Consider the following 24415-nt stretch of genomic DNA (forward strand, 5'->3'; position numbering starts at 1 on the left):
AATCAGATTTAGAGGACGGGTCAAGGGGCGGAGCTTTGATATTCCCGCAGCGCGCAGGGTCACGCCTTGTTGCTTTTTTTCCGACCCGCATTCCGGGAACTCTGCCTCTGAAACAATGGTTCATTTATTTTGGACTTGCCCACACACTAAACAACTGGAGTACGTTGTCTCGTTTGATTATTGATCATATTTACCCTCATTTCACCCCGAGTTGGAAAAATGTGTTGTTTGGATATACTGAATTTGATAGGAACCTCGATTCTCAGTATTATTTAATCAATCTGCTAATTATCTTAACAAAATTTTATATTCATAGATCTAAATTCTCTAGCAAGAAACCTAATTTTCCTGAGCCGTCTGCGTATATCAAACAATATATTTCATCAATATCTGACAGTGAAAATAAAAAAGCTGTAAAAACATATAAGCACTTTATGATTTACAAAATATTTAGTTAAGTATGTAATTTATTTGTTTTGCTTTATACAATCCCCCTGGCGTATTTATGTTAATGTTTATGATAATATATATGTAAATGTATACATTTAATAATGTGACTATTGATTGACATTGTTGTATACTATTTTTGTTCACTTTTGTTAATAAAGTTCTTTAAAAAAAAAACAAGCTTGAATCAACCTTAGTTCCGGTTTTGCGAGTGAGCGCTCCGCCAATCAGATTTAGAGGACGGGTCAAGGGGCGGAGCTTTGATATTCCCGCAGCGCGCAGGGTCACGCCTTGTTTTTTTTCCCGACCCGCATTCCGGGAACTCTGCCTCTGATTGGCTAGTACTCGTTTCGGGTGGGCGCAGTAAGTGACGCGACAGCCGCCGCTAGCCTGGTGGCTAACCCCATACACACGTCTGACGGGAGCCGCTGTTGCGCTCCAAATAAACGTCCCATCACGAACGATCGCAAAACGTCCACTTAACGGCTGTGCGAATTCCGTGTCAGGTAGGTCACATGTCGAAGGTGGTTGCTTCGGCATAAACAAGCTTGAATCAACCTTAGTTCCGGTTTTGCGAGTGAGCGCTCCGCCAATCAGATTTAGAGTACGGGTCAAGGGGCGGAGCTTTGATATTCCCGCAGCGCGCAGGGTCACGCCTTGTTTTTTTCCGACCCGCATTCCGGGAGCTCTGCCTCTGATTGGCTTAGTACTCGTTGCCTCCGTTGATTCGGTTGGTTATGGTTAGGGTTAGCCAATCAGAGATAGAGTAGGGGCGGGTCTTTCCGGAATCCAGGTGGGAAAGATAATAACGTGCGCGGGCAGTTCTACTTCCGTGTTCATTCTGGAACAGAGACTTTATTCTACATTCATTCTTCAATTGTCCTTATTCCTCTAAGCTATGGACAAACTCTGCGTTACTCATTTTTAATACTTTTAAGACCAATATGCGCTTATTTTACATTGATCTGATGTTCTTTTCCGAGTCCCTTACCAAAATAACTTGTAGCAAAAAGGTTATTAATGAAAACATCTCTCATCTTGGAAAACACATTGAACACATTAGATAAACGAACTGCTTAATTTCACGTTGTTTCCCCCCCCTGACAGACTCCTGACATAGTGGCTCATATTATCATCATCCGATCATCGACCTCATAAGTTTATTTTTGGTGTTAACCTTTCCTTGTTTAGCTATTTTATTTTATTCTCTTTTTTGCCTTGTATTATATTTAGACTGTAATTATTACTTTTTTATGTTTTGACCCTCCCCTGTACTCAAACTCTGACATTGTATTGTTGCAATGTCAAAAACACATGTACATGATAAAAAAAATGGAGAAAATAAAGTTTTGCTTTCACTGAACATGCGATGTCACTGTGACGTGCGACTTCCGGGCGAGAAGTTGAGATTCCCAACCCATCAAAAAGGTAATTACCGAACATTGTATGAGTAGTTAAATAACTCAGTAAATCCATCAGTTAACAATTCAAATGTGAAATTATAATATATTGTACGATATAATATTATTAAATATATATATATATATATAACTTTGTTAAAAGAAACACTCAATGGAAGGGAAAGTGCTCAACAAATAAGGAGCAAAATAATCCAGTGAGTCTTGCACTGTCTCATAAAGAATTTACTTGAATCACTGGATTATATATATATATATATATATATATATGTGTGTGTGCGTGTGTGTGTGTGTGTGTAAAACTTCATGAAAAGAAACACTTCATGCTAGGAAAAGTGCTCAACAATAAGGAGCAAAATAATCCAGTGAGTCTTGCACTGTCTCATAAAGAATTTACTTAAATCACTGGATTATATATATATATATATATATATATATATATATATATATATATATATATATATATATGTGTGTGTGTGTGTGTGTGTGTGTGTGTGTGTGTGTGTGTGTGTAAAACTTCATGAAAAGAAACACTTCACGGTAGGAAAAGTGCTCAACAAATAAGGAGCTATATATATATATGTATATATATATATACACTACCGTTCAAAAGTTTGGGATCACCCAAACAATTTTGTGTTTTCCATGAAAAGTCACACTTATTCACCACCATATGTTGTGAAATGAATAGAAAATAGAGTCAAGACATTGACAAGGTTAGAAATAATGATTTGTATTTGAAATAAGATTTTTTTTACATCAAACTTTGCTTTCGTCAAAGAATCCTCCATTTGCAGCAATTACAGCATTGCAGACCTTTGGCATTCTAGCTGTTAATTTGTTGAGGTAATCTGGAGAAATTGCACCCCACGCTTCCAGAAGCAGCTCCCACAAGTTGGATTGGTTGGATGGGCACTTCTTTGAGCAGATTGAGTTTCTGGAGCATCACATTTGTGGGGTCAATTAAACGCTCAAAATGGCCAGAAAAAGAGAACTTTCATCTGAAACTCGACAGTCTATTCTTGTTCTTAGAAATGAAGGCTATTCCATGCGAGAAATTGCTAAGAAATTGAAGATTTCCTACACCGGTGTGTACTACTCCCTTCAGAGGACAGCACAAACAGGCTCTAACCAGAGTAGAAAAAGAAGTGGGAGGCCGCGTTGCACAACTGAGCAAGAAGATAAGTACATTAGAGTCTCTAGTTTGAGAAACAGACGCCTCACAGGTCCCCAACTGGCATCTTCATTAAATAGTACCTGTTAGAGCCTGTTTGTGCTGTCCTCTGAAGGGAGTAGTACACACCGGGGTAGGAAATCTTCAATTTCTTAGCAATTTCTCGCATGGAATAGCCTTCATTTCTAAGAACAAGAATAGACTGTTGAGTTTCAGATGAAAGTTCTCTTTTTCTGGCCATTTTGAGCGTTTAATTGACCCCACAAATGTGATGCTCCAGAAACTCAATCTGCTCAAAGAAGTGCCCATCCAACCAATCCAACTTGTGGGAGCTGCTTCTGGAAGCGTGGGGTGCAATTTCTCCAGATTACCTCAACAAATTAACAGCTAGAATGCCAAAGGTCTGCAATGCTGTAATTGCTGCAAATGGAGGATTCTTTAACGAAAGCAAAGTTTGATGTAAAAAAAATCTTATTTCAAATAAAAATCATTATTTCTAACCTTGTCAATGTCTTGACTCTATTTTCTATTCATTTCACAACATATGGTGGTGAATAAGTGTGACTTTTCATGGAAAACACGAAATTGTTTGGGTGATCCCAAACTTTTGAACGGTAGTGTATATATATATATATATATATATATATATATATATATATATATATATAATTCGATATCATTCAATCAATCATTCTGAAACTGTAACACAACAAATGTGGAGGATGACTAGTTTTCACAATTCCCCGATATTGCTATTTCTACGTTACATGACATAGGTAGGATAGGAACTTGGCGTAAACAGCATTACTAACCTTGAAACCTATTTTCGCTATACTATGATGGCGCACCAGGTGGAAGGACACCAGGATGTGTCAAAGAACAGGATGACTGTTAAGCTGACAAATCTGCTATGTTCGAATCCACGCCGTAATAACCTGGGCTGCTCTAACTGCCAATCAAGTAAACGTGGCCTTCAGTACGCTGAATTGAATATTAGGCCAACAGAAGAACATTTACTCAAAATACATCAGATTTCTTCAGGGAATAGCATAGTAGGATAAACAGCATGGGTATATATTATCATTTTACGCTACTTGATTTGATCTACTCCTGGACACTCTGCTCTCTTTTCCTCCCTCCTTGTCCACACAGACATGACACATAACTTTAGATTCAGGGTGACTTCACACTTTCCAGGAGTACAATTATGTCCTATGCAAATCTACTACTTTGTGTTTCTCCTGTTAGGGGGCGCCACAGCGGATCATCCGTTTCCATCTCTTCCTGTCCTCCGTCACACCAGCCACCTGCATGTCCTCCCTCACCACATCCATAAACCTCCTCTCTGGCCTTCCTCTTCTCCTCTTCCCTGGCAGCTCCATATTCAGCATCCTTCTCCCAGTATACCCAGCATCTCTCCTCCACACATGTCCAAACCATCTCCATCTTGCCTCTCTTGCTTTGTCTCCAAACCGTCCAACCTGAGCTGTCCCTCTAATATAATCGTTCCTAATCCTGTCCTTCTTCATCACCCCCAGTGAAAATCTTATCATCTTCAACTCTGCCACCTCCAGCTCCGCCTCCTGTCTTTTCATCAGTGCCACTGTCTCCAAACCATATAACATAGCTGGTCTCACTACCATCTTGTAAACCTTCCCTTTAACTCTTGCTGGTACCCTTCTCTCACACATCACTCCTGACACTCTTCTCCACCCACTCCACCCTGCCTGCACTCTCTTCTTCACCTCTCTCCCACACTCCCCGTTACTTTGGACAGCTGACCCCAAGTATTTAAACTCATACGCCTTCGTCACCTCTACTTCTTGCATCCTCACCATTCCACTGTCCTCCCTCTCATTCACGCATATATAACTCATCTCGCTCCTACTGACTTTCATTCCTCTTCTCTCCAGTGCATACCTCCACCTCTCCAGGCTGCACCCTACTCTCGCTACAGATCACAATGTCATCCGCGAAGATCATAGTCCACGGAGACTCCTGCCTGATCTCATCCAACCTATCACCATTGCAAACAAGAAAGGGGTCAGAGCTGATCCTTGATGTAATCACACCTCCACCTTGAACCCATCTGTCCTTCTAACCGTTCACCTCATCACTGTCACACCTCCCTCATACGTATCCTGCACCACCCCTACATACTTCTCTGCAACTCCTGACTTCCTCATACAATACCACACCTCCTCTCTCAGCACCCTGTCATATGCTTTCTCTAAATCCACAAAGACACAATGTAACTCTTTCTGGCCTTCTCTATACTTCTCCATCAACATTCTCAAGCAAACATCACATCTGTGGTGCTCTTTCATGGCACGAAACCATACTGCTGCTGCTGATCATCACCTCTCCTCCTCTTAACCTAGCTTCTATTACTCTTTCCCATATCTTCATGCTGTGGCTGATCAACCAATTCGGTCAGCTTGTTTTTTTTCCAAAATATAAACAAATCTACTACTACTTTCGGCTGCTCCCGTTAGGGGTCGCCACAGCCGATCATCCGTTTCCATTTCTTCCTGTCTTCTGCGTCTTCCTCTGTCACACCAGCCACCTGCATGTCTTCCCTCACCACATCCATAAACCTCCTCTTTGGCCTTCCTCTTCTCCTCTTCCCTGGCAGCTCCATATTCAGCATCCTTCTCCCAATATACTCAGCATCTCTCCTCCACACATGTCCAAGCCATCTCAATCTTGCCTCTCTTGCTTTGTCTCCAAACCGTCCAACCTGAGCGGTCCAAAATATAAACAAATATAGGCTGAAAAAAATGGGGCTCATGTGGTAGCCTTGTGGGTTAATCTATGGCAACATGTTTCCTGTTTCTTGGAAAAGTTCCCTTTATATCTGAAACGATGACTTTTGTGACTCGAAATGATGACTCGTCTTTACCAAGCCAGGTGGGCTAAAAAGCAAGCTGAGGGAATCGGTGAGGGGCTGCGTGCATATTTGTCTGCATGTGGAGCTTTAGAGAGATTAAACCAAATTTATTAACTTCCTTTTACTCTAGAGCGGCATGGTGGTGCAGTGGTTAGCGCGGTTTCCTCACGGTAAGAAGGTTCTGGGTTCGAGCCCCGGGGTAGTCCAACCTTGGGGTTGGTCCTTTGTGTGGAGTTTGCATGTTCTCCCCGTGTCTGTGTGGGTTTCCTCCGGCTGCTCCGGTTTCCTCCCACAGTCCAAAGACATGTAGGTCAGGTGAATCAGTCATACCAAATTGTCCCCAGATATGAAAGTGTGTTTTTGTGTGTGTGTGTGTGTGTGTGTGTGTGTGTGTGTGTGATGGCCTGGCGGCCTGTCCAGGGTGTCTCCCCGCCTGCCGCCCAGTGACTGCTGGGATAGGCTGCAGCATCCCTAAGAGCAGGATAAGCGGTTTGGATAATGGATGGATGGATCCATTTGGAGCATGACAATATGAGGGCCAACCTATAGATGGCGCTGTTTCCCCAGTAATGGAACTTCTGCGCCACTGATGTGCTGGTCCAGCCAGAGACCGAGTGAAGGTGACACTAAGTGGAAGTTATTTTAAAAGCCTAGAAGTTTCGGGGCTTTTGAGAAACCATCCGGGGCTGGAGCCCAAGAAGCCCCCCCCCCCCGCAGCCTCTGATGACGTCATGGTACAAACACGGTACGCTCTGACAACGAACCAACTAAACTGTCAAACTTAAATACACGGAAACTTGATTGAATCAACAACAGCTTGGTAAATGGGTAACAGGGGAAAACCGGACAGGATCCCGGACTGGGAGGGTGTTGTCTGAGCAGGACAAGACGTGAGACGTAGAAACCAGGGCCGGAATCTCTGGAACCGGGAACGACCATGACATAAACGAGATGTTAAGAACCTAGTTTAACTGAAACCCTCTGTGCCCTCTAATGAAACAGCAGACCTCGGAGGCCCTGGCGTTAATAAATCATTTCCATGTTATTTTATCTACTCATATATTTTTATACTTACGATCCTAATTCTTTTTGGAGGTGGTAGGTATTGTCTCAGAGAGTAAGGGGAAAAGTACCAGAAAATTAAAATTATGCATAATTATGCATAAATATGCAAAATATGCATTTTTCTAAAAATGGCTAAAAAACACTTTTCTCGGCATTTCAGGTGATTCTGAGCATCTTTGATTTTTTTCACCTATATATAAAAAATTTTCTGGGACTTCGAAATGTTTTGGCATTATGCAAAAGATATGCATTTTTGCAAAAATGCACTTATGATCCTAATTTTTTTTTGAAGGTGGTAGGTATTCCAGAGAGGACCAGAAAAATTAAAATATAATTATGCATAATTATGCAAAATATGCATTTTTCCAAAAAATGGCTAAAAAACACTTTTCTCGGCATTTCAGATGATTCTGAGCATTTTGGGGGAGGGAGTTGGAGTGGGGGGGGGGTTTAGGGGCAGGGGGAAGGCGGTTAGCTGGCAGGATGAAGAGGAGGGAGATTTAGACGGGTGGAGAACCAAACCGCTACATTGTAGCGGGGTTCTTCTAGTTATTATTATACACATTCAAAACCAGCCACCCGCCACCAGCCACCCGCCACACTGATAAAGCACGGAGACGTGCTTTATCAGTCTGTGGTCCAGTCTGTGGTCCAAGTGCACTATAAACATTGGAATCCCGGTGTGGGATTCACAAGAGGCCAGAGCCGCATTCGTGCTTATTAGAAACAACCTATTCTTTCAAAATGCTGGGCCTTTAATGTCAGTTGTGAATGACATGGTCAGCTGTTGAGGTCGTTAACGACACTTATTTTGTGTTCTTGTCATCCGAGCTGTACCCGAGACTGTTTGGTGGGTTTGCTGTGAGGGATAGATACCCTCTGAGGCATCCATCCATCCATTATCCCAACCGCTTATCCTGCTCTCAGGGTCGCGGGGATGCTGGGGCCTATCCCAGCAGTCATTGGGTGGCAAGTGGGGAGACACCCTGGACAGGCCGCCAGACCATCACACAGGGTCAACACACACACACACACACACACACACACACACACACACATTCACACCTAGGGACAACTTAGTACGGCCTAGTCACCTGACCTACATGTCTTTGGACTGTGGGAGGAAACCGGAGCCCCCGGAGGAAAACCACGCAGACACGGGGAGAACACGCAAACTCCACACAGAGGACGACCCGGGACGACCCCCAAGGTTGGACTACCCCGGGGCTCGAACCCAGGACCTACCCTCTGATGCATTGTTCGCAGATATCCTCCGTACGGTACCATTGTCTCAGTGGGGACATCGAACATTGCACAGATCACCAGGAGTAGAAGAATAATTTGCTCAAAAACAATCATGGGGCAATACAATGCAAACAGCACTCGCTGAAACCTGGAACAATTAAACCTTATTTTCCATGTCCATGGTCCTACACACTCTCTATAGTAGCTGTCCCTGTCTAAAATGTTTCCCATCTTTTGAATCGTTTTAAACTTTTTTTTAATTTATTTTTACAAGCAACAAGAAGCACACAGAGTACATTTCGGGTCTTTAAAATAACAAGTATCACTCTTGGTTAAGTATCTCAGCAAACAAACAAGAAATAGTTGCTCCGGCTTTGGGGTCATATGGGGTCGTAACGCTGCAGGCAAAACACAATAGCTTAACAACAAAGACTCCTGTTTGCATAGGGCACCGCACAACATACTAATAATAAGCACAGAGGTCAAACCGTGGAGCTGCAAAGACATCATGGGGACCCCTAGAGCCTGCTCAGCTCAATCAGACGACCTGCAAACACTGCTAATGTGCCAATGAGACACACTGCCATGAACACGCACAGCAGGATGTGATCCAACACCATGGCAACAAACTTCCACTCTTCCGCAGCCTGCAAGAGAGGAGTCAGAAAGTGTTACTCACCATTTCAGGGGGCAATAAAACACCACCCTGCTCCCGCTCTGGATAATGAAACACCTTACATTATTGGATTCCTCATCTGATCTCATGGTTTCTGCAATGTACTTGACCCCTTCGATGGCACTGCGCACGTCAGGATTCTTGGTAATGGGCGACTGGTAGGTCATGGTAGCAGGGGTGGGCTTGCCAGAGATGTCGGAGACGTCATAGTCGGCGTTGTAGTGGCTTTTGCTCTGCTTTTCCTTGCTTGGCCGCTTCATTGTTGAAAAGAACATGATGTTCGGGATGGTTTGGATGAAAATCTGAGAAGAGGGTGAACAAACAAGGTCAGGCAGTGCACAGAAGTGGGTTAGGCAGTATGACAGTTTCCTCCCCCCCAGCACAAGATGGCACTACAGTGCAAAGGATGAGACTGACACGATGCTCTTCACATGCGGCCAAACTCTGGCAGCAGCTTTCGAACCCGCAATGCAATAATAAAACATCTGGGCCATCTAGCACCCCTGCCCACCTTGCGGACCCAGTCAGGCATGGTGTGAGTGCTGGGCGACCGGTGGTGGGTGTTGATGACAATGACGGTAATGATGATGGAGGCAATGACGAAGACCATGGTGAAGAGCATGTACTTTCCGATGAGCGGTACAGCACTGGAGGTGGAAGGGATCAGCTCCACGATGACCAGCAGGAAGACAGTCAGGGATAGCAAAACGGAGATGCTGAGAGTCATCTTCTCACCTCGGGACAAGAGGGCACAGCGGAAACCTTCGTTATCTGCCATCTGTAAGAGTTAGTCACTGAGTGCAACTGTTTAAGGTTCCATCATTCCAATTTCGTGTGAATTTGTTCAGGTGAATACAGGTAAGTTGTGAGACCATGTAACTTCTGATTTGTAAGCAGTAAATCAGAGGACGCGGTACAGAGAACAGGATGGCCTTTAGATAATTCATGTTGTACATTCAGATGAGTTGGGAAGTGACAGTGTCCTTGTCGGCTATATATATATATATATATATATATATATATATGGTAACACTTTAGTATGGGGAACATATACACCATTAATTAGGTGCGTATTAGCATGCAAATTAGCAACATATTGGCTCTTCATTGGTCTTTATTAAGCACTTATTAATGCCGTATTCTGCATGGCCTTATTATACAACCAGTAAGCCATTAACTATGAGTTTTCCCTCTATGGCCTCAGAAGTATTGTATGGCCTTTATAAGGTGGTAGTACCACAAGAAGAGTTATTCTCCCTTACTAACACTTAATGAATATGGTCTGTTCTTACATAACAACACACAAAACTACAAGTGTTCATACTGTTAAATTACTCTTAAGTTTTTGTTACTTAGAATATGTTCCCCATACTACAGTGACATCTTGATCGTTACTAATTCACTAGTAATTAAGTTTTTTGACTTAGAATATGTTCCCCATACTAAAGTGTTACCATATATATATATATAATCCAGTACAAGTACTTGACTCACTGGATTATATATATATATATATATATATATATATATATATATATATATATATATATATATATATATATGTGTGAGTGGATATTTGGGTTGTACGTAGCATTGGGATCTGTTAATTCTTGGTACATGACATTGGGATGTGTTTTTTCCCCCCTTTTTCTCTCATTGTTCACAGTAGTTGGGTTAGTATTGTGCAGCACAATTTGCATTGAATTTGAACTATACAGTACAGTGGGAATAGAGCTTGAAATGTGCGTAGTAGCTGAATTAACCTAAGGGTAGGTGAGAAGGGGTAGAAGAGAATAAGTGTATAACTTCCTCCCTCCGCTTTTCCAACATGTGACAAATAATCTGACGCGTATGGAGATCTGTTCGCTGAGTCTGACGTGTGGATTTGTCGATCACTTCAGATTATTGGCGATGGATTATGTGTAAATTATACCCTGTTTATCTACATGTTCGAAATAAATCATCATTCGTTCCTATATCGAGATATGTCATCAACTAACACTATAATTCTCAATGAATGTTTTATTTGTGGCATTTGTGTTATCTGAACACATCCTTGGAGGAGTTTAGGATAAACACCTCGCCGCGCCAGGGTGGGGGGTGGGGTGAGGTTGGGGGGGGGGGCTCATTATATAGACCGACTCACTCAACAATGTCAACGTGGCCACAAGGGAAAGCCGTTTCTTTCATCCTTGTCCAATGTTTGACTTGTTTCTAAGCCATCAAATCAGAAGCCCCCCCCTCCAAGCCCCCCCCCCCCGTACTTTTGAAACAAGGCCAAGTCTATGAGATTATCAGAACGGGGTCTGTCTGACACCCAGATCACAGAAAATTAAAGTTAAGAGGTAGAACGAGCAGGATTTTCCTAAAAATCGATGTGGAGACTCATGCAAAAATAATCCCTCCCGCTCGTCGCTTGTGACCCCCGAGACGCGTGACTGCCAGTGGCGCCCCCGGAAATGGTTCATAGGGGGGGGGGGCAAATTGGGCCACTGAAAATCTTCGGGTGGCACACCAAAACCAAAAGCCATGACTGAATTTCGGGAATTCTGTGCTGCTGTTGTAGTGTACTGTATAGGCTAGTGGAAAACTGTCAATATGAGAGTTAAGAAAAATATACATTACTGATTTAAATGAACAGCACCTAATGTAAGATATCAGATAGAAGCTTATTATGCATAATCAGAAGCATATTCTGCATATGCGACTCGTGGCTGGGGGGGCCAGCGGGGGGGGGCCAGGGATAGTATCAGGGTGGCCGTGGCCACCCCTGGCCACCCCTTGGGGGCGCCACTGGTGGGGCGGTGGGTGCTTCTGCAGCAGGGACCCTGTCCTCTGCCGGGTCTGCTGTGTACGGGACGTTTCTGGGCGTTAACCTTCGGGCGGCGGGACTCGTAGCAGCGACCGGGTGCCAGATCCACATCGTAGGCACGCATCCAAGAGGACGCTACGACAATGGCGGACACGGCGCGGGAAAACACAGCGAGGCGAACCGCCAGGCGGACAAGTCTCGCTCCAGAACAGGAGCGAATCTGGGGCTGGTTTTCAGCCGCTGGCGAGCCCTGAAGGGGAGGATGGAGATGAAGAGCGACGCGGAGTCGGCCTGCACACCGGGGTGCGTTCTGGCAACCGCTGTCAGGGGGCGTGTTCTTCCGGTGTCGTTGAACTGGGGGGCGTGTCCTTCCGGCGTCGTTGCGTCGCGCCCGGGGGCCTGTTCTTCCCGGTGGTGTTGAGCTGAGGGGGCGTGTCCTTCCGGTGTTATTGCGTTGGGGGGCGTGTTCTGCCGGTGTCGTTGCGCTGGGGGGCGGGGCCTAACTTTCACCGCTGCGTTTACAAACCACAACCGACAAATCCTACCCGTTCTATCGTTAAGATCTGAGCGTTGTGACCTTTTTTATTATTGTAAACTATCAATAAGACAAGTTAGTCCGGGTCTGACCCTTTAGCCGAGCGGTTAGTGACGTCGCCTTGTGGTGCGGTACACCCCGTATCGAATCCCGCACCGGGCAAGAAAATAACCGGTTACATTGGTGGCAGCGGTGGGATCCGGAAGTGTGCAGATCCTCAGAAGTCTCTTCGGAGCGCGGGAATAACAAAGCTTCCGGGGAGGGTGAGGACTGTAAACTACTAATAAGACACGTTAGCCCCTAGCTAACGGGGCTGACCCTTTAGCCGAGCGGTTAGTGACGTCGCCTTGTGCGGTACACTCAGTATCGAATCCCGCACCGGGCAAGAAAATAACCGGTTGCATTGTTATTCTAAAACCACCGTTTTCATGCGATGTACGGTGCGATTTTGGGGAGGAAAAAAAACATGCTGTTTTTGTTGCCCAATAAAAACAGTTCATCCGGGGAGGACCCCCTTTGGCGCTCTCCACAGCGCCGTGTCAGCAGGCGTATCAGAAGCAGGCGTCGAGTGATGTATTATACATTAAAGCGCAAGCCTGCTTGCAGACACGACAGCACAGAGGGACCCTGGGTAATGAGGCAGACCTCCACACCGGGAACGCAGCCAGATGTGAGCAGGATCACGGTGGGATTCTGCCCCGGCCAGTGCAGGGACACCTCTCTGACAGTCAGGACAGGGGACAAGCGCTTCACAAACAGTTGACTCAAACCGGGGATTCAGGTGAAAATGCCGAATTCACTTCCAGCATCCATGGATGACCGGAGTTAGCTTTTCTGCATATCCTTCGAAGATACACATACACACACACAGTGCCCCTCTATATGCATCTCTTCACAGAGGTGTGAGTGCAGTACAGTATGAAACCCCTAGAGTACTTTGGGAATTCAGTGCTCTGCTAAAGGGCACTTAAAAAAAAAGACATGCATGTTAGGGTTAATACTCCTGCCAGTGCCCCTGACCAAGGCAATGGAAAGAAGAACTGGAGTTGGTCCCCGGGCGCTGCAGCTGCCCACTGCTCCTATACAATAGGATGGGTTAAATAAAGAGAACACATTTCATTGTAACCTACAATGACAAAATAAAGTGGCTTTCTTTTTCTTCTTAAACAGTAGCAGTTCGTCCCTACAGACACAACTGGCCGTGTCTGCGGGTGGGAAGCCGGATGTGGGTATGTGTCCTGGTCGCTGCACTAGCGCCTCCTCTGGTCGGCCGGGGTGCCTGTTCAGGGGGAGGGGGAACTGGGGGGGGGTAGCGTGATCCTCCCATGCGCTATGTCCCCCTGGCGAAACTCCCAGCCGTCAGGTGAAAAGAAGCGGCTGGTGACGCCACATGTATCGGAGGAGATATGTGGTAGTCTGCAGCCCTCCCTGGATCGGCGGGGCGTTGGGGGGTGGAGCAATGAACGGGAGGGCTCGGAGGAGTGGGGTAACTGGGAGCAAAAGGCGGGGGGGGTATTAATAGTTGGCATTATATATGCAAGTGCGCCCAGAGAGGTTAACAGCTGGAACATACTCACTAATACAAAGGATCAAACAACTGAACATCTAGTTTGTAGCTGTCCTCTGTACCTGCTGCCACTTTGTTTTTGCTGGATGTTGTTATGACACGGATTTGTTGCTTACGCACAAACCCAGAAAGTGAAACGACGCGGCAGAAGGTGTTAGCATACCAGAATCCGTAGGAAGATAGAAGACCAGGCCAGTTAGGAAGGAGAAAAGCATGCAGGGGATGATAACATTGACGATGAAGTAGAGGGGCAGGCGCAGCATCAGGAAGTGGTAGGTGATGTCCAGGTACGGGGTATCTGGGCAGCAGGAATAGTACACCCAGTGCTTCCAGCCGCGATAATCCTTCATCACCCACTCTCCGCTCTCCATGAAGTTACTGAGGTCAGGGCGGTCGGTGTCCTAGAGAAGAGAGAGGAAATGTAAGAGGTGTAGCAACAGTCAACTGAGGTCATGCATGTTTCTTTTGATTACATTTGATAGCCTGTCAAAATATTAAGCAGTGTGTGTTAGCAACAGATTTGGCATTTGGAGTGTTTGCATGACCAGTCAAAGCTCAAGGGGTGTGGTTGATGGGGAAAAAGTGGCTGATTATTTTCCAATTACCGGATTGACGACGACCAAGTTGCCATCGTAAGTCCAGGTACCCAGCTTCATCGTGCAGTTCTGGAGATCAAATGGGAAATGCAGCACAATGATCTCACAGTAGCTCTTAAAGATGGCAGGGGGATTCCACGTGATCATGCCAGTGTGCTCCAGCAGCACTTTTGTCTCGTGAACGATAGCAAAGTCACCGTCAGCACTGAGGGCACAGATATACACGGCAAGCATCAATGCAGGAGTTAATGTTAACAGAGGGAGACATCAGTGCCCGGGGCTGAGTACGGCCCTGCCACCACAGCAGTCACACAGCCCAGCCAACCACAGCGCAGCCTGGCACAGGTTGTGGCAGTGGCCGAGCTGGTTGTCAGGGGAAAAAAAAACAGCAGTGTGTCAGCCACAGCATATGGTATGGGGCACACATGCAATGCAGAGGCCAGATTTAGCCTGATGCAATCTGAGCTTTCACACTATGTGCAGAACAGGAAATGCTTCCAAACATGATTACCGTGTCTTTGAGTCTGTAAGGAGAATCACTGCGCCCAGCCTTTGCTTTGTATGGTGTGTCAAAACCAGTAAAAATATATATATATGGAAAATTCCACTTGGAAAAAAAAACGATTTTCCATTCAAAAAGCAGATTTCCCCCTGTTGGGTTTTGTTGATTTTTATTTTCATTTTCTTAAGATAAATGCAGAAAAAAACCATGCACAAACGTGTCAGGTTTTGCCTAGTGTGCAGGCTCACGCCTTTCTCACTACGTGCTTCGAAGTGGGGAGCTTTGGGAAATGCTTCAAAACATGTCAGTCGTGTTTTGAGCCTCCCAGGTGGCTTGAATTTACTCACAATACAGCAAGTGAAGTAGGTCATAGTGAGTGATAAAGGATTTCAAAATGGGATGTTTGCATCAAATATGGCCGAAAAGCTTACTTATTGTAAAGAACCAGATCAGGCCGCCAAATGTCAGTAGACGGGACTCTGATCTTTGTGATGCCACCATATTCCTCTGGGTCCCACTGCAAGTTCACATCCTTCCATTGCTGGACAAATAAGAGATAATGTGAGGTGCACAAAACAACATAAAATCACAATATTCCTGACCTGCGGTTGGTAAAATATATAGAGTAACATATATCGATTAGATTATATATAAAATATTTAGAATAATCACCTTCAATTTGTCTTTGGTACACTGTAATGAACAATACCTTAACCAAACCTTAACTTACAATCATTCATTTTGTGTTATATTCAGTTATAAAATCTTAATTCATGATTTTTTTTCTTGTTTCAGGAAAACAGAGCATTTCACTAAGTTGATTAAAAAAATGTTTCAATTAACTCCCCTGCTTGTGTGAGAGCTTTTAAGTTTGAAGAATAAAAAGACTCGATGACTTATTGCAGCGTATTTAGCCAACGCAGGCAAAAGGTTAACGTCAAGATCACATTTTGAAATTACATTTTCCAAAACGTGTTTCAGAAGCAAGAGGAACTCGAGTAATTACGTAACGGGATTTGAAGTGTATGAGATTATTCATCGTGAAAAAGATAAATGATAACTGAAAGACTTGTTAGGCCTCAGATCAGATCAGGGGATCCGGTAAAAAGCCTTGCTGAGGATTTCATACTAAGATATGTCGTAAGACAGACGCGTCAAAACGGTTCCTGCAGACAGTAACTTTCTCTTTAGTGTGTGCATGTTTTTCCGATTTTCACCTTTACTATAAGAATGTTATTTTTGGTTTTCATAATTTTAATCACAAAGATGGTGATGCACTTTTTTTTTTATAAATATGCTTTTATTTTTAGCCAAGTTTCATATACATAAATGTAAATTCTCCAACAGAAAGCCTGAACTCTTTGCACTTAAAAAAGAAGTTGAACAATATAAAAGGACAATCTCTACTTCAAAAAAACACAAAGGCTTTACAAACTATCAACATCTGCAAATCTCTGAATCTGTTTACATAAAATATGATCTCGCCTTTATTTATTTTCTGTTATTTTTATAATTTGCTTTTCTCTTTTGTGTCTTTATTGGGGTTTTTTTATCTTCAATCTATTGTTTTTATGGTGTCTCGTGTGTCTCTATTTTGCTCTGTTTGAATGTATTTGAAGTATCAATAAAGTAAGAAAAAAAATAAATAGTGTGTGCATGTTACAATGCATCGCTTTTGTATTGGTTTGTTTGCATTACCAAACTTGCTCGCTTGCTAAACTCCGTGTTATCACACCATTGCAGTTATCCATACCTCTTTCCTAGGGCTGTCAAGTTTCATCCGTCTGTTTTTATACAAACGAATGGAAACGATTCTAACAATTACGCAAAACGATCGAGGTCAGGTCAAATGTGCCATTAAGCCGTTGCGCAAGGGGCGCAATAAGATGACGTCAATAAAAGAGCGCCGGTCAAACGGTGGGAAACGACGCGGAAATTCTGATGGAAATATGATTCCTGTTAGTTTCATCCGTCTGTTTTTATACAAACGAATGGAAACGATTCTAACAATTACGCAAAACGATCGAGGTCAGGTCAAATGTGCCATTAAGCCGTCGCGCAAGGGGCGCAACAAGATGACGTCATTAAAAGAGCGCCAGTCAAACGGTGGGAAACGACGCGGAAATTCTGATGGAAATAGGATTCCTGTTCGTTGCATCCGTCTGTTTTTATACAAACGAATGGAAACGATTCTAACAATTACGCAAAACGATCGAGGTCAGGTCAAATGTGCCATTAAGCCGTTGCGCAAGGGGCGCGATAAGATGACGTCATTAAAAGAGCGCCAGTCAAACGGTGGGAAACGACGCGGAAATTCTGATGGAAATAGGATTTCTGTTTGTTGCATCCGTCTGTTTTTATACAAACGAATGGAAACGATTCTAACAATTACGCAAAACGATCGAGGTCAGGTCAAATGTGCCATTAAGCCGTCGCGCAAGGGGCGCAACAAGATGACGTCATTAAAAGAGCGCCAGTCAAACGGTGAGAAACGACGCGGAAATTCTGATAGAAATATGGCGTTTCTGTTAGTTTCATCCGTCTGTTTTTATACAAACGAATGGAAACGATTCTAACAATTATGCAAAACGATCGAGGTCAGGTCAAATGTGCCATTAAGCCGTCGCGCAAGGGGCGCAACAAGATGACGTCATTAAAAGAGCGCCAGTCAAACGGTGAGAAACGACGCGGAAATTCTGATAGAAATATGGCGTTTCTGTTAGTTTCATCCGTCTGTTTTTATGCAAACGAATGGAAACGATTCTAACCATTATGCAAAACGATCGAGGTCAGGTCAAATGTGCCATTAAGCCGTCGCGCAAGGGGCGCAACAAGATGACATTAAAAGAGCGCCAGTCAAACAAACGGAAACGGTGATGGAAATATGGCGTTTCTGTTAGTTTCATCCAGCTGTTTTTATACAAACGAATGGAAACGATTCTAACGATTATGCAAAACGGTCTCGGTCAGGTCAAATAATCGCGACCGGGCGATTGTGTAATAATCGAGACAGCCCTACTTTTGAGCCGCCATCAGGTATAGTAAGCTAGCATGCTGTTTGTATTGTTAGTCAGTGTTGGACCATGTGCGGTCAAAGGCCGACATCACAGGAAGAATTTATATTTTTCAGCTAGGTATATAATATATTGTTGCCCATGTCATATTACATTTACATACTTAAGAATAGTTTGAACTTTGTTTACGCTATTTCTCGGTGCCTCGCCTTCGAGGCAATACCAGAAATCTGCTAGAAATAACGCAAACCTGTTTCAGTCTCACGTTGCTGCTGACGATCTGGTTGACCTCGTCCTGCAGGTGGGGACAAATTTGGTTCAGATTGGTGTCGACAGAGAACCACAACAGACATGTGGCGATGCAGACTGAAGCGACGCCTCACCACGCTGATGAGCTGAATGAGCTGAAGGCCAACCGTAACGACCACCGGGTCCCTGAAGTGATTGACGGGACGAACGACCTTGTTGTAGCCCGTGAAGAGGGTCTTAACCAGGCGGGTTTCATCACTGGAGGCCCAAGCAGCGCCTACGACAAACACTTAAACGGTAGGCTACATGCGGGGGGTACAGGCTCATGGCATCTAACAACAGATATTACTGAACCCGGGACGGAGAAATGTGGACTCGCACCAACATTTCAGATTTAAATCCCATTCGTGTGTCATTTTTCTCTTTGATTAATGTACATATTAGCAGCGACCACTGTTTCGGTTTGCGGTAGCAACTTGGATTTTTCCAGGAGTAGTATTGTAATAAACCATGTCTGGACTTAAAAATTAGATTTTCGAAAATATACTGTACACTCATTTAAGAGAAGATCTGCCGTCAAAATAAGAAACAGCTGGGACGTCCGGGTGGCGTGGTGGTCTATTCCGTTGCCTACCAACACAGGGATCGCCGGTTCAAATCCCTGTGTTACCTCTGATTTGGTCAGGCGTCCCTACAGACACATTTGGCTGTGTCTGTGGGTGGGAAGCCGGATGTGGGTGTGTGTCCTGGTCGCTGCACTAGCGCCTCCTCTGATCAGTCGGGGCGCTTGTTCGGGGGGGACTGGGGAGAATAGCGTGATCCTCCCATGTGCTACGTCCCCCTGGCGAAACTCCTCACTGTCAGGTGAAAAGAAGCGGCTGTTGACTCCACTTGTATGGGAGGAGGCATGTGGTAGTTTGCAGCCCTCCCCGGATCGGCAGAGGGGGTGGAGCAGCGACCAGAACGGATCGGAAGAGTGGAGTAATGGGCCGGAAATAATTTGGGGGGGAAAAAGTTGGGGGGGATACCTTTGCTGACTACACAGTTGTCAATGAAGCTGTAAAGAGAGCCCGAGGTGAATGTGTTGGAATAATTATAAAGTTGTAGACGTGCAGCTGATACCGGATGGTACCAGATTTATTATCAACTGAAAATAGGCTTACCCCATGTCATAGCAAACCTTTAGTATGTCCAACAAGCATCTTCAGCCTCGTTGATAACTAGTTAAATAAATCAGAGGACCCGGTGATCTACAGTGAGATGCTGGCAGTGAGAGATATGAAATAATAGAGATAGTGTTTCATGTCCGCTTCAGCAGATACCAAACACCATTTCCGCTTCCGTATTGTGACATAAGCCGGCACGGTGTCCCCTCTCATCTTCTACCTGACCTTGAAATGAGGGTTATTTTACAGAGACGTTTTCCTGGAATGGTGGAAGGAGCCTTGAGATGTTTAACTCAGTGAATCTGGAAATCGCTCGTGCATCAGGTAATTTCATGATAAAAGGGAGTATGTGGTCGCAGAAAAGCCGCAGGTTGGGGAAAAAAACAAGGCACATATGTCCTTGTCAATCAAAGAGCATGCTTGCTAGACATGAAAAATTCCCCACTGCTGTCTGTGCACGTATAATTCAATGACTTTATGATGAACACAGCGGCCTATCAACTGTTATGATGTATATAACAAGAAATTATATAAAAAAAACAATGACATGAGCTTTAATAATTATTGATTTAAAAAAAAAAAAAACTTAAGACAAGTATCTTGGAGATAAAACAACTAAAAAGACATTAATATCCCTGTGGATAACCAGCATGCACCCACTTTACTTGACATCATTCCTTACCTGCCAGGATCATTAGATAAAAAATGAAAAATGCAACATTCATTTTGCCAATAATTTCTTGTAATTCCCAGGTATCCGATAACTAAATCTAATTTCTAAAAAAAAAAAGAAAAAAGGTTCTACCTAGTAACACTACTCCCAGTACTGGCACTCGTTGACTTACAACTTCCAAGTTCTTGAGCGGCAGAGGTATTGTTTTTCTCCGACACCATCTGTGACCGACTGCCAGCAGTTGTCATTTGAGAGGGCCACGTATTTCGTCACGTCTTGTAAGCCCCGCATGCCAGAGTAATCTATGACTGAAATATCCCGTCATAAAAAGGGCCATAAACAACACTGAGATACAGCTGTGGCCCCCTAGCTGCTTCTTAAACGAGTGGCGTCTGGTGAGGGGTCCCACTTATGATGCCGCTGATGTCCTCGTGTCAGCCTAAACAGCTAGTGCCTTTTTTTTTCCAGAGATATGAGGTCATGTCCTTGGGTGATGTTTAATTTAGTTCAGTCAAGAATACGCATTTGCAACCTTTCAGAATTCATGCAATCCTTTCTTTGAAGATTCTTTTGCATGTGAATTATTTTGACAGGCTAATGTGAATGTGAAACTGGGTATTATTCATAATATACTGCGATACTGGTATACTGTGACCAGTATTGGTCACAAAGCTGTCACAATACTGGTGTTTTCCAGTTACATGTGGTAAATATAACAATCATATGACATTAGATAATGATTTGATGGATACAAATACTGAAAAAAAATTAATAAAAAATAAAATTCAGATTTTCTAATCTCCCAAATATTGTGACAGCCATGTGTTTCCAGATGGGCAGGCATTATACCCCCATACGCCCTCTTTACTTTACACCTGCCCTGCCCTGCCGAGCTTGTGATGGGTCAGGCAACTCAATTTCCTCCCAGGCCCAATCTGTTCAATCAGCCAGTCACTCATCCACCGGCCTCATTCATCTCACTTAAGGACAAATGACCATTTTGGCAATGCCTGAATTAAGAGAGATTTGTCTCAACCCCCCATTCCCGGTCTCCTCGGCCAGCCACTCTCCAGTCACTCAGTCCACATGAGTACACCATCCACCGCTGTGCCGTGTCCAAATTGTGTCATGTGACGTGGGATTGGTCATCAATGAATCTGCTCACTCGACCTTGTCCCGGGGAAGACGCTTTGCCGCAGTTCTCTGTTATTAATTACGACACATTTCACTCCATCGACTGTGGTTTCGCTCCTCAGAGGAAGAGGAGGAGGAGGGTAACCGGTCCTCTCAGCTCTGCTCAGCGTGTGATAAAGACGGTCGGGTCGTTGAGTCCAAATGGTTTGCACCCGTGCAACATCTGCAGAGGGTGGATAAACATTGGGCAACATGTTTGATGTTTTTTTGCTTCTGTTTGAAGATTATGAGGATTAGGGTTTCCGTGGGACATGGATTATTATGGATTATTATTTGTGTTACAGTTATATTCTTTATATAATGTTCATCTCGAACAACAACATCTCACACCCGGCCGTGCCGCTGCAGTACTAGGGAGAATATCGTGCATTTTCTTTAGGCCGACTCTGTAAATTCTGAAGTTTATTTCAGCCGGCTTACAAATCGATCCGAACGCTTGACATTTTTAAAAATATTGCTGACATTGGATATTTAGTTGATACTGATTCCTCAATACTGAAAGTACTGAAAGGTCCTATGTTGGGGTTATGTGTACTATATGAACTATATATTTTTTTTTTTTTTGCATAATGCTGGTGCATTTCCTGAATGAAATATAAAAGAGCTATATTGTCAAACCGTGGCGTACGATTGGTAATGCTAAATGGCATTTCCACTTCACACCGTGAACTGAATATTTGCGTAAATTCCACGTTTAAGAATTTAGGTCAGCTCTGCTAGGGGAAATCAGTGCCATCAAATCAACAAAGGAAGTTTATCTCACGGATCACGGACACGTCCACATTTTTTCCACTCATTGGTGCGAATAAGGCGCAAGTATCTCACAATGCATCTCAGCCGTCGTTATTTGGCGTGTGGATGAGGGGACCTCTGTCGTGGCGTTGTGACAGCAGCTGTCTGAGCCGTAGATAGCTTTCTGGGTATGGTCCGCTGCTTTCTTCACAGCCAACGCTTAACCCAGATGAATATATTATTACACATTTGAAAAATGGTTGATTATGGTGGTGGGGGGATGCTTAATGGTCGGAAGAAATTCCAATTTCCCTTCGCAATCAACAAAGACGGGTTTGAATTCTGCTCACATTAATTCACAGTGGTGCCGCCACAAAAGCCAAGTGATTAAATGCGAAACAATGGCCGCTTTAGAATTGCAGTTGAAGGCCAAGCCCAGGTACAAGATATGGAGCAAAAAAAAAAAAAATACAGAAAAGCAATGGCTGAACATGAGGTCAGAGCAGATTGAATTTAATGGCTTTGAATAGCAATTCAGCCTGAAAGCTCACATGTCCACAGTCACCACTGATAACAATCATCTAATAGGATTTTACGTCAAATTAGGAGAGAGAGCGTGCCCCTCATTCGGAGCAGCTGCTTCCTGCCAGTACACAAATGCGAACAGAGACCGTTGCAACCAAAGAAAAGTAAGCCGGCATCTTCTGAGTTCAGCACAGACACAAAATCCGTACAGAGGCAGTCTTTACGCTCTCAGGCGAAACGGGGGATCACTTTGATCTTATAATTAGCGACCCATGAGCGCACAAAGGCATGACTGCTTCTTGGAAATTGCATGGAAAGACATTGCTTGTGGGTAATTAATCCTAAAATGCATGAATCCCAAGTGAGATTGCTTGCATATATACATCCAGCAATTAAAAATCTCCTGCATGTGTTGCGCGACGATGCCTAAGGTGTAGTCAGGTTTTGTGTTAATCTCACCACGAATCAGTGTGATTGATGTGTTGTTGGAGGGTTTTTAGTACGACTGCATGCAGCATCTAGGCAATGACTGTCATTCTGAATATGCAGATTGAAAGACGAAAGCCCCCACTGGCCAGAGTTGTCTTATGAGCACAAACAAATACCCCCCCAACTGTATCTGGCCAGGCAGCACAGTGGCGAAGTGGTTAGCGCAGTTGCCTCACAGCAAGAAGGTTCTGGATTCGAGCCCCAGGGTAGTCCAACTTTTCGGATCGTTCCAGGTCGTCCTCTGTGTGGAGTTTGCATGTTGTCCCCGTGTCTGCGTGGGTTTCCTCCGGGTGCTCTGGTTTCCTCCCACAGTCCAAAGACACGTAGGTCAAGTGAATCGGCCGTACTAAATTGCCCTTAGGTATGAATATGTGTGTGTGTCTGTGTGTGTGTCAGTCCTGTGATGGCCTGGCGGCCTGTCCAAGGCGTCTCCCCGCCTGCTGCCCAGTGACTGTTGGGACAGGCTCCAGCATCCCCGCAATCTGAGAGCAGGATAAGCGGTTCGGATAATGGATGGTTGGATGTATCCGGCCAATTACCCCACTCTTCCGAGCCGTCCCGTTCACTGCTCCACCCCCTCTGCCGATCCGGGGAGGGCTGCAGACTACCACATGCCTCCTCCGACACATGTGGAGTCGCCAGCCGCTTCTTTTCACCTGACAGTGAGGAGTTTCGCCAGGGGGACGTAGCGCGTGGGAGGATCACGCTATTCCCCCCAGTTCCCCCTCCCCCCGAACAGGTGCCCTGACCGACCAGAGGAGGCGCTAGTGCAGCGACCAGGACACATACCCACATCCGGCTCCCCACCCGCAGACACGGCCAATTGTGTCTGTAGGGACGCCTGACTAAGCCGGAGGTAACACGGGGTTTCGAACCGGCGATCCCCATGTTGGTAGGCAAACGGAGTAGACCGCCACGCCACCCAGACGCCCCTACAAACAAATACTCTTGTTTGCAATTACTAACCAAACAACCATTGCCGCCAACATAGATTCCGGTCACGGGGATGCTGGAGCCTATCCCAGCAGTCATTGGGCAGCAGGTGGGGAGACACCCTGGACAGGCCGCCAGGCCATCACAGGAAGTGTACAGCACCTGGTATTCCCAGGCGGTCTCCCATCCAAGTACTAACCAGGCTCGACCCTACTTAGCGTCAGATCAGGTGTTATCGGGGTGATACGGTTGTAAGCCACCGACATACGAGTCCCTGCCCACAGTTGTGACCCCAGAGTGCTTAATGCAGCACACATCTGATGTAGCTGGCACGTAAATAACTCATGTTAGACTGTGTAGCCCGGAGAGAGAGAAGTTTAATAAATTAAGCCTTCATGCACAAATTATGTTCAAAAAACATTACAGCGAGTTATAAGCTGCACAAATAATGCTGCTGAAACACAACAAAACATTTAACGTCGACCAAATGTAACAGAGCACAGAAACGAGTCC

The 24415-nt window shown here is 44.7% G+C and overlaps 1 protein-coding gene across 1 annotated transcript; it reads right to left on the reverse strand.

Annotated features, from left to right (window-relative positions):
* Positions 1–8757: 8757 nt before the first annotated feature.
* Positions 8758–19358, reverse strand: LOC130120987 (acetylcholine receptor subunit alpha). Its single transcript, XM_056289813.1, has 10 exons — positions 19354–19358; positions 19219–19247; positions 18325–18479; positions 18192–18236; positions 15359–15468; positions 14435–14630; positions 13993–14230; positions 9427–9650; positions 8978–9217; positions 8758–8886 (listed from the first exon to the last, which is right to left on the reverse strand). The coding sequence occupies exons 1-10, from the start codon at positions 19356–19358 to the stop codon at positions 8758–8760; spliced, it is 1371 nt and encodes a 456-aa protein (XP_056145788.1).
* Between the last annotated feature and the right edge of the window lie 5057 nt (positions 19359–24415).

Source organism: Lampris incognitus, chromosome 11, assembly GCF_029633865.1.
Source record: "Lampris incognitus isolate fLamInc1 chromosome 11, fLamInc1.hap2, whole genome shotgun sequence".
Taxonomy (NCBI): domain Eukaryota; kingdom Metazoa; phylum Chordata; class Actinopteri; order Lampriformes; family Lampridae; genus Lampris; species Lampris incognitus.

What these genes read in the sequence shown, in the direction of transcription:
- LOC130120987 (XM_056289813.1), bottom strand. An exon ending in GCAACGTGAGACTGAAACAG is followed by an intron (nt 15,469 to 18,191) that starts GTTTGCGTTATT and finishes TTATTTGTCCAG; the next exon opens with CAATGGAAGGATGTGAACTT. An exon ending in GATCTGGTTCTTTACAATAA is followed by an intron (nt 14,631 to 15,358) that starts GTAAGCTTTTCG and finishes CTGTGCCCTCAG; the next exon opens with TGCTGACGGTGACTTTGCTA.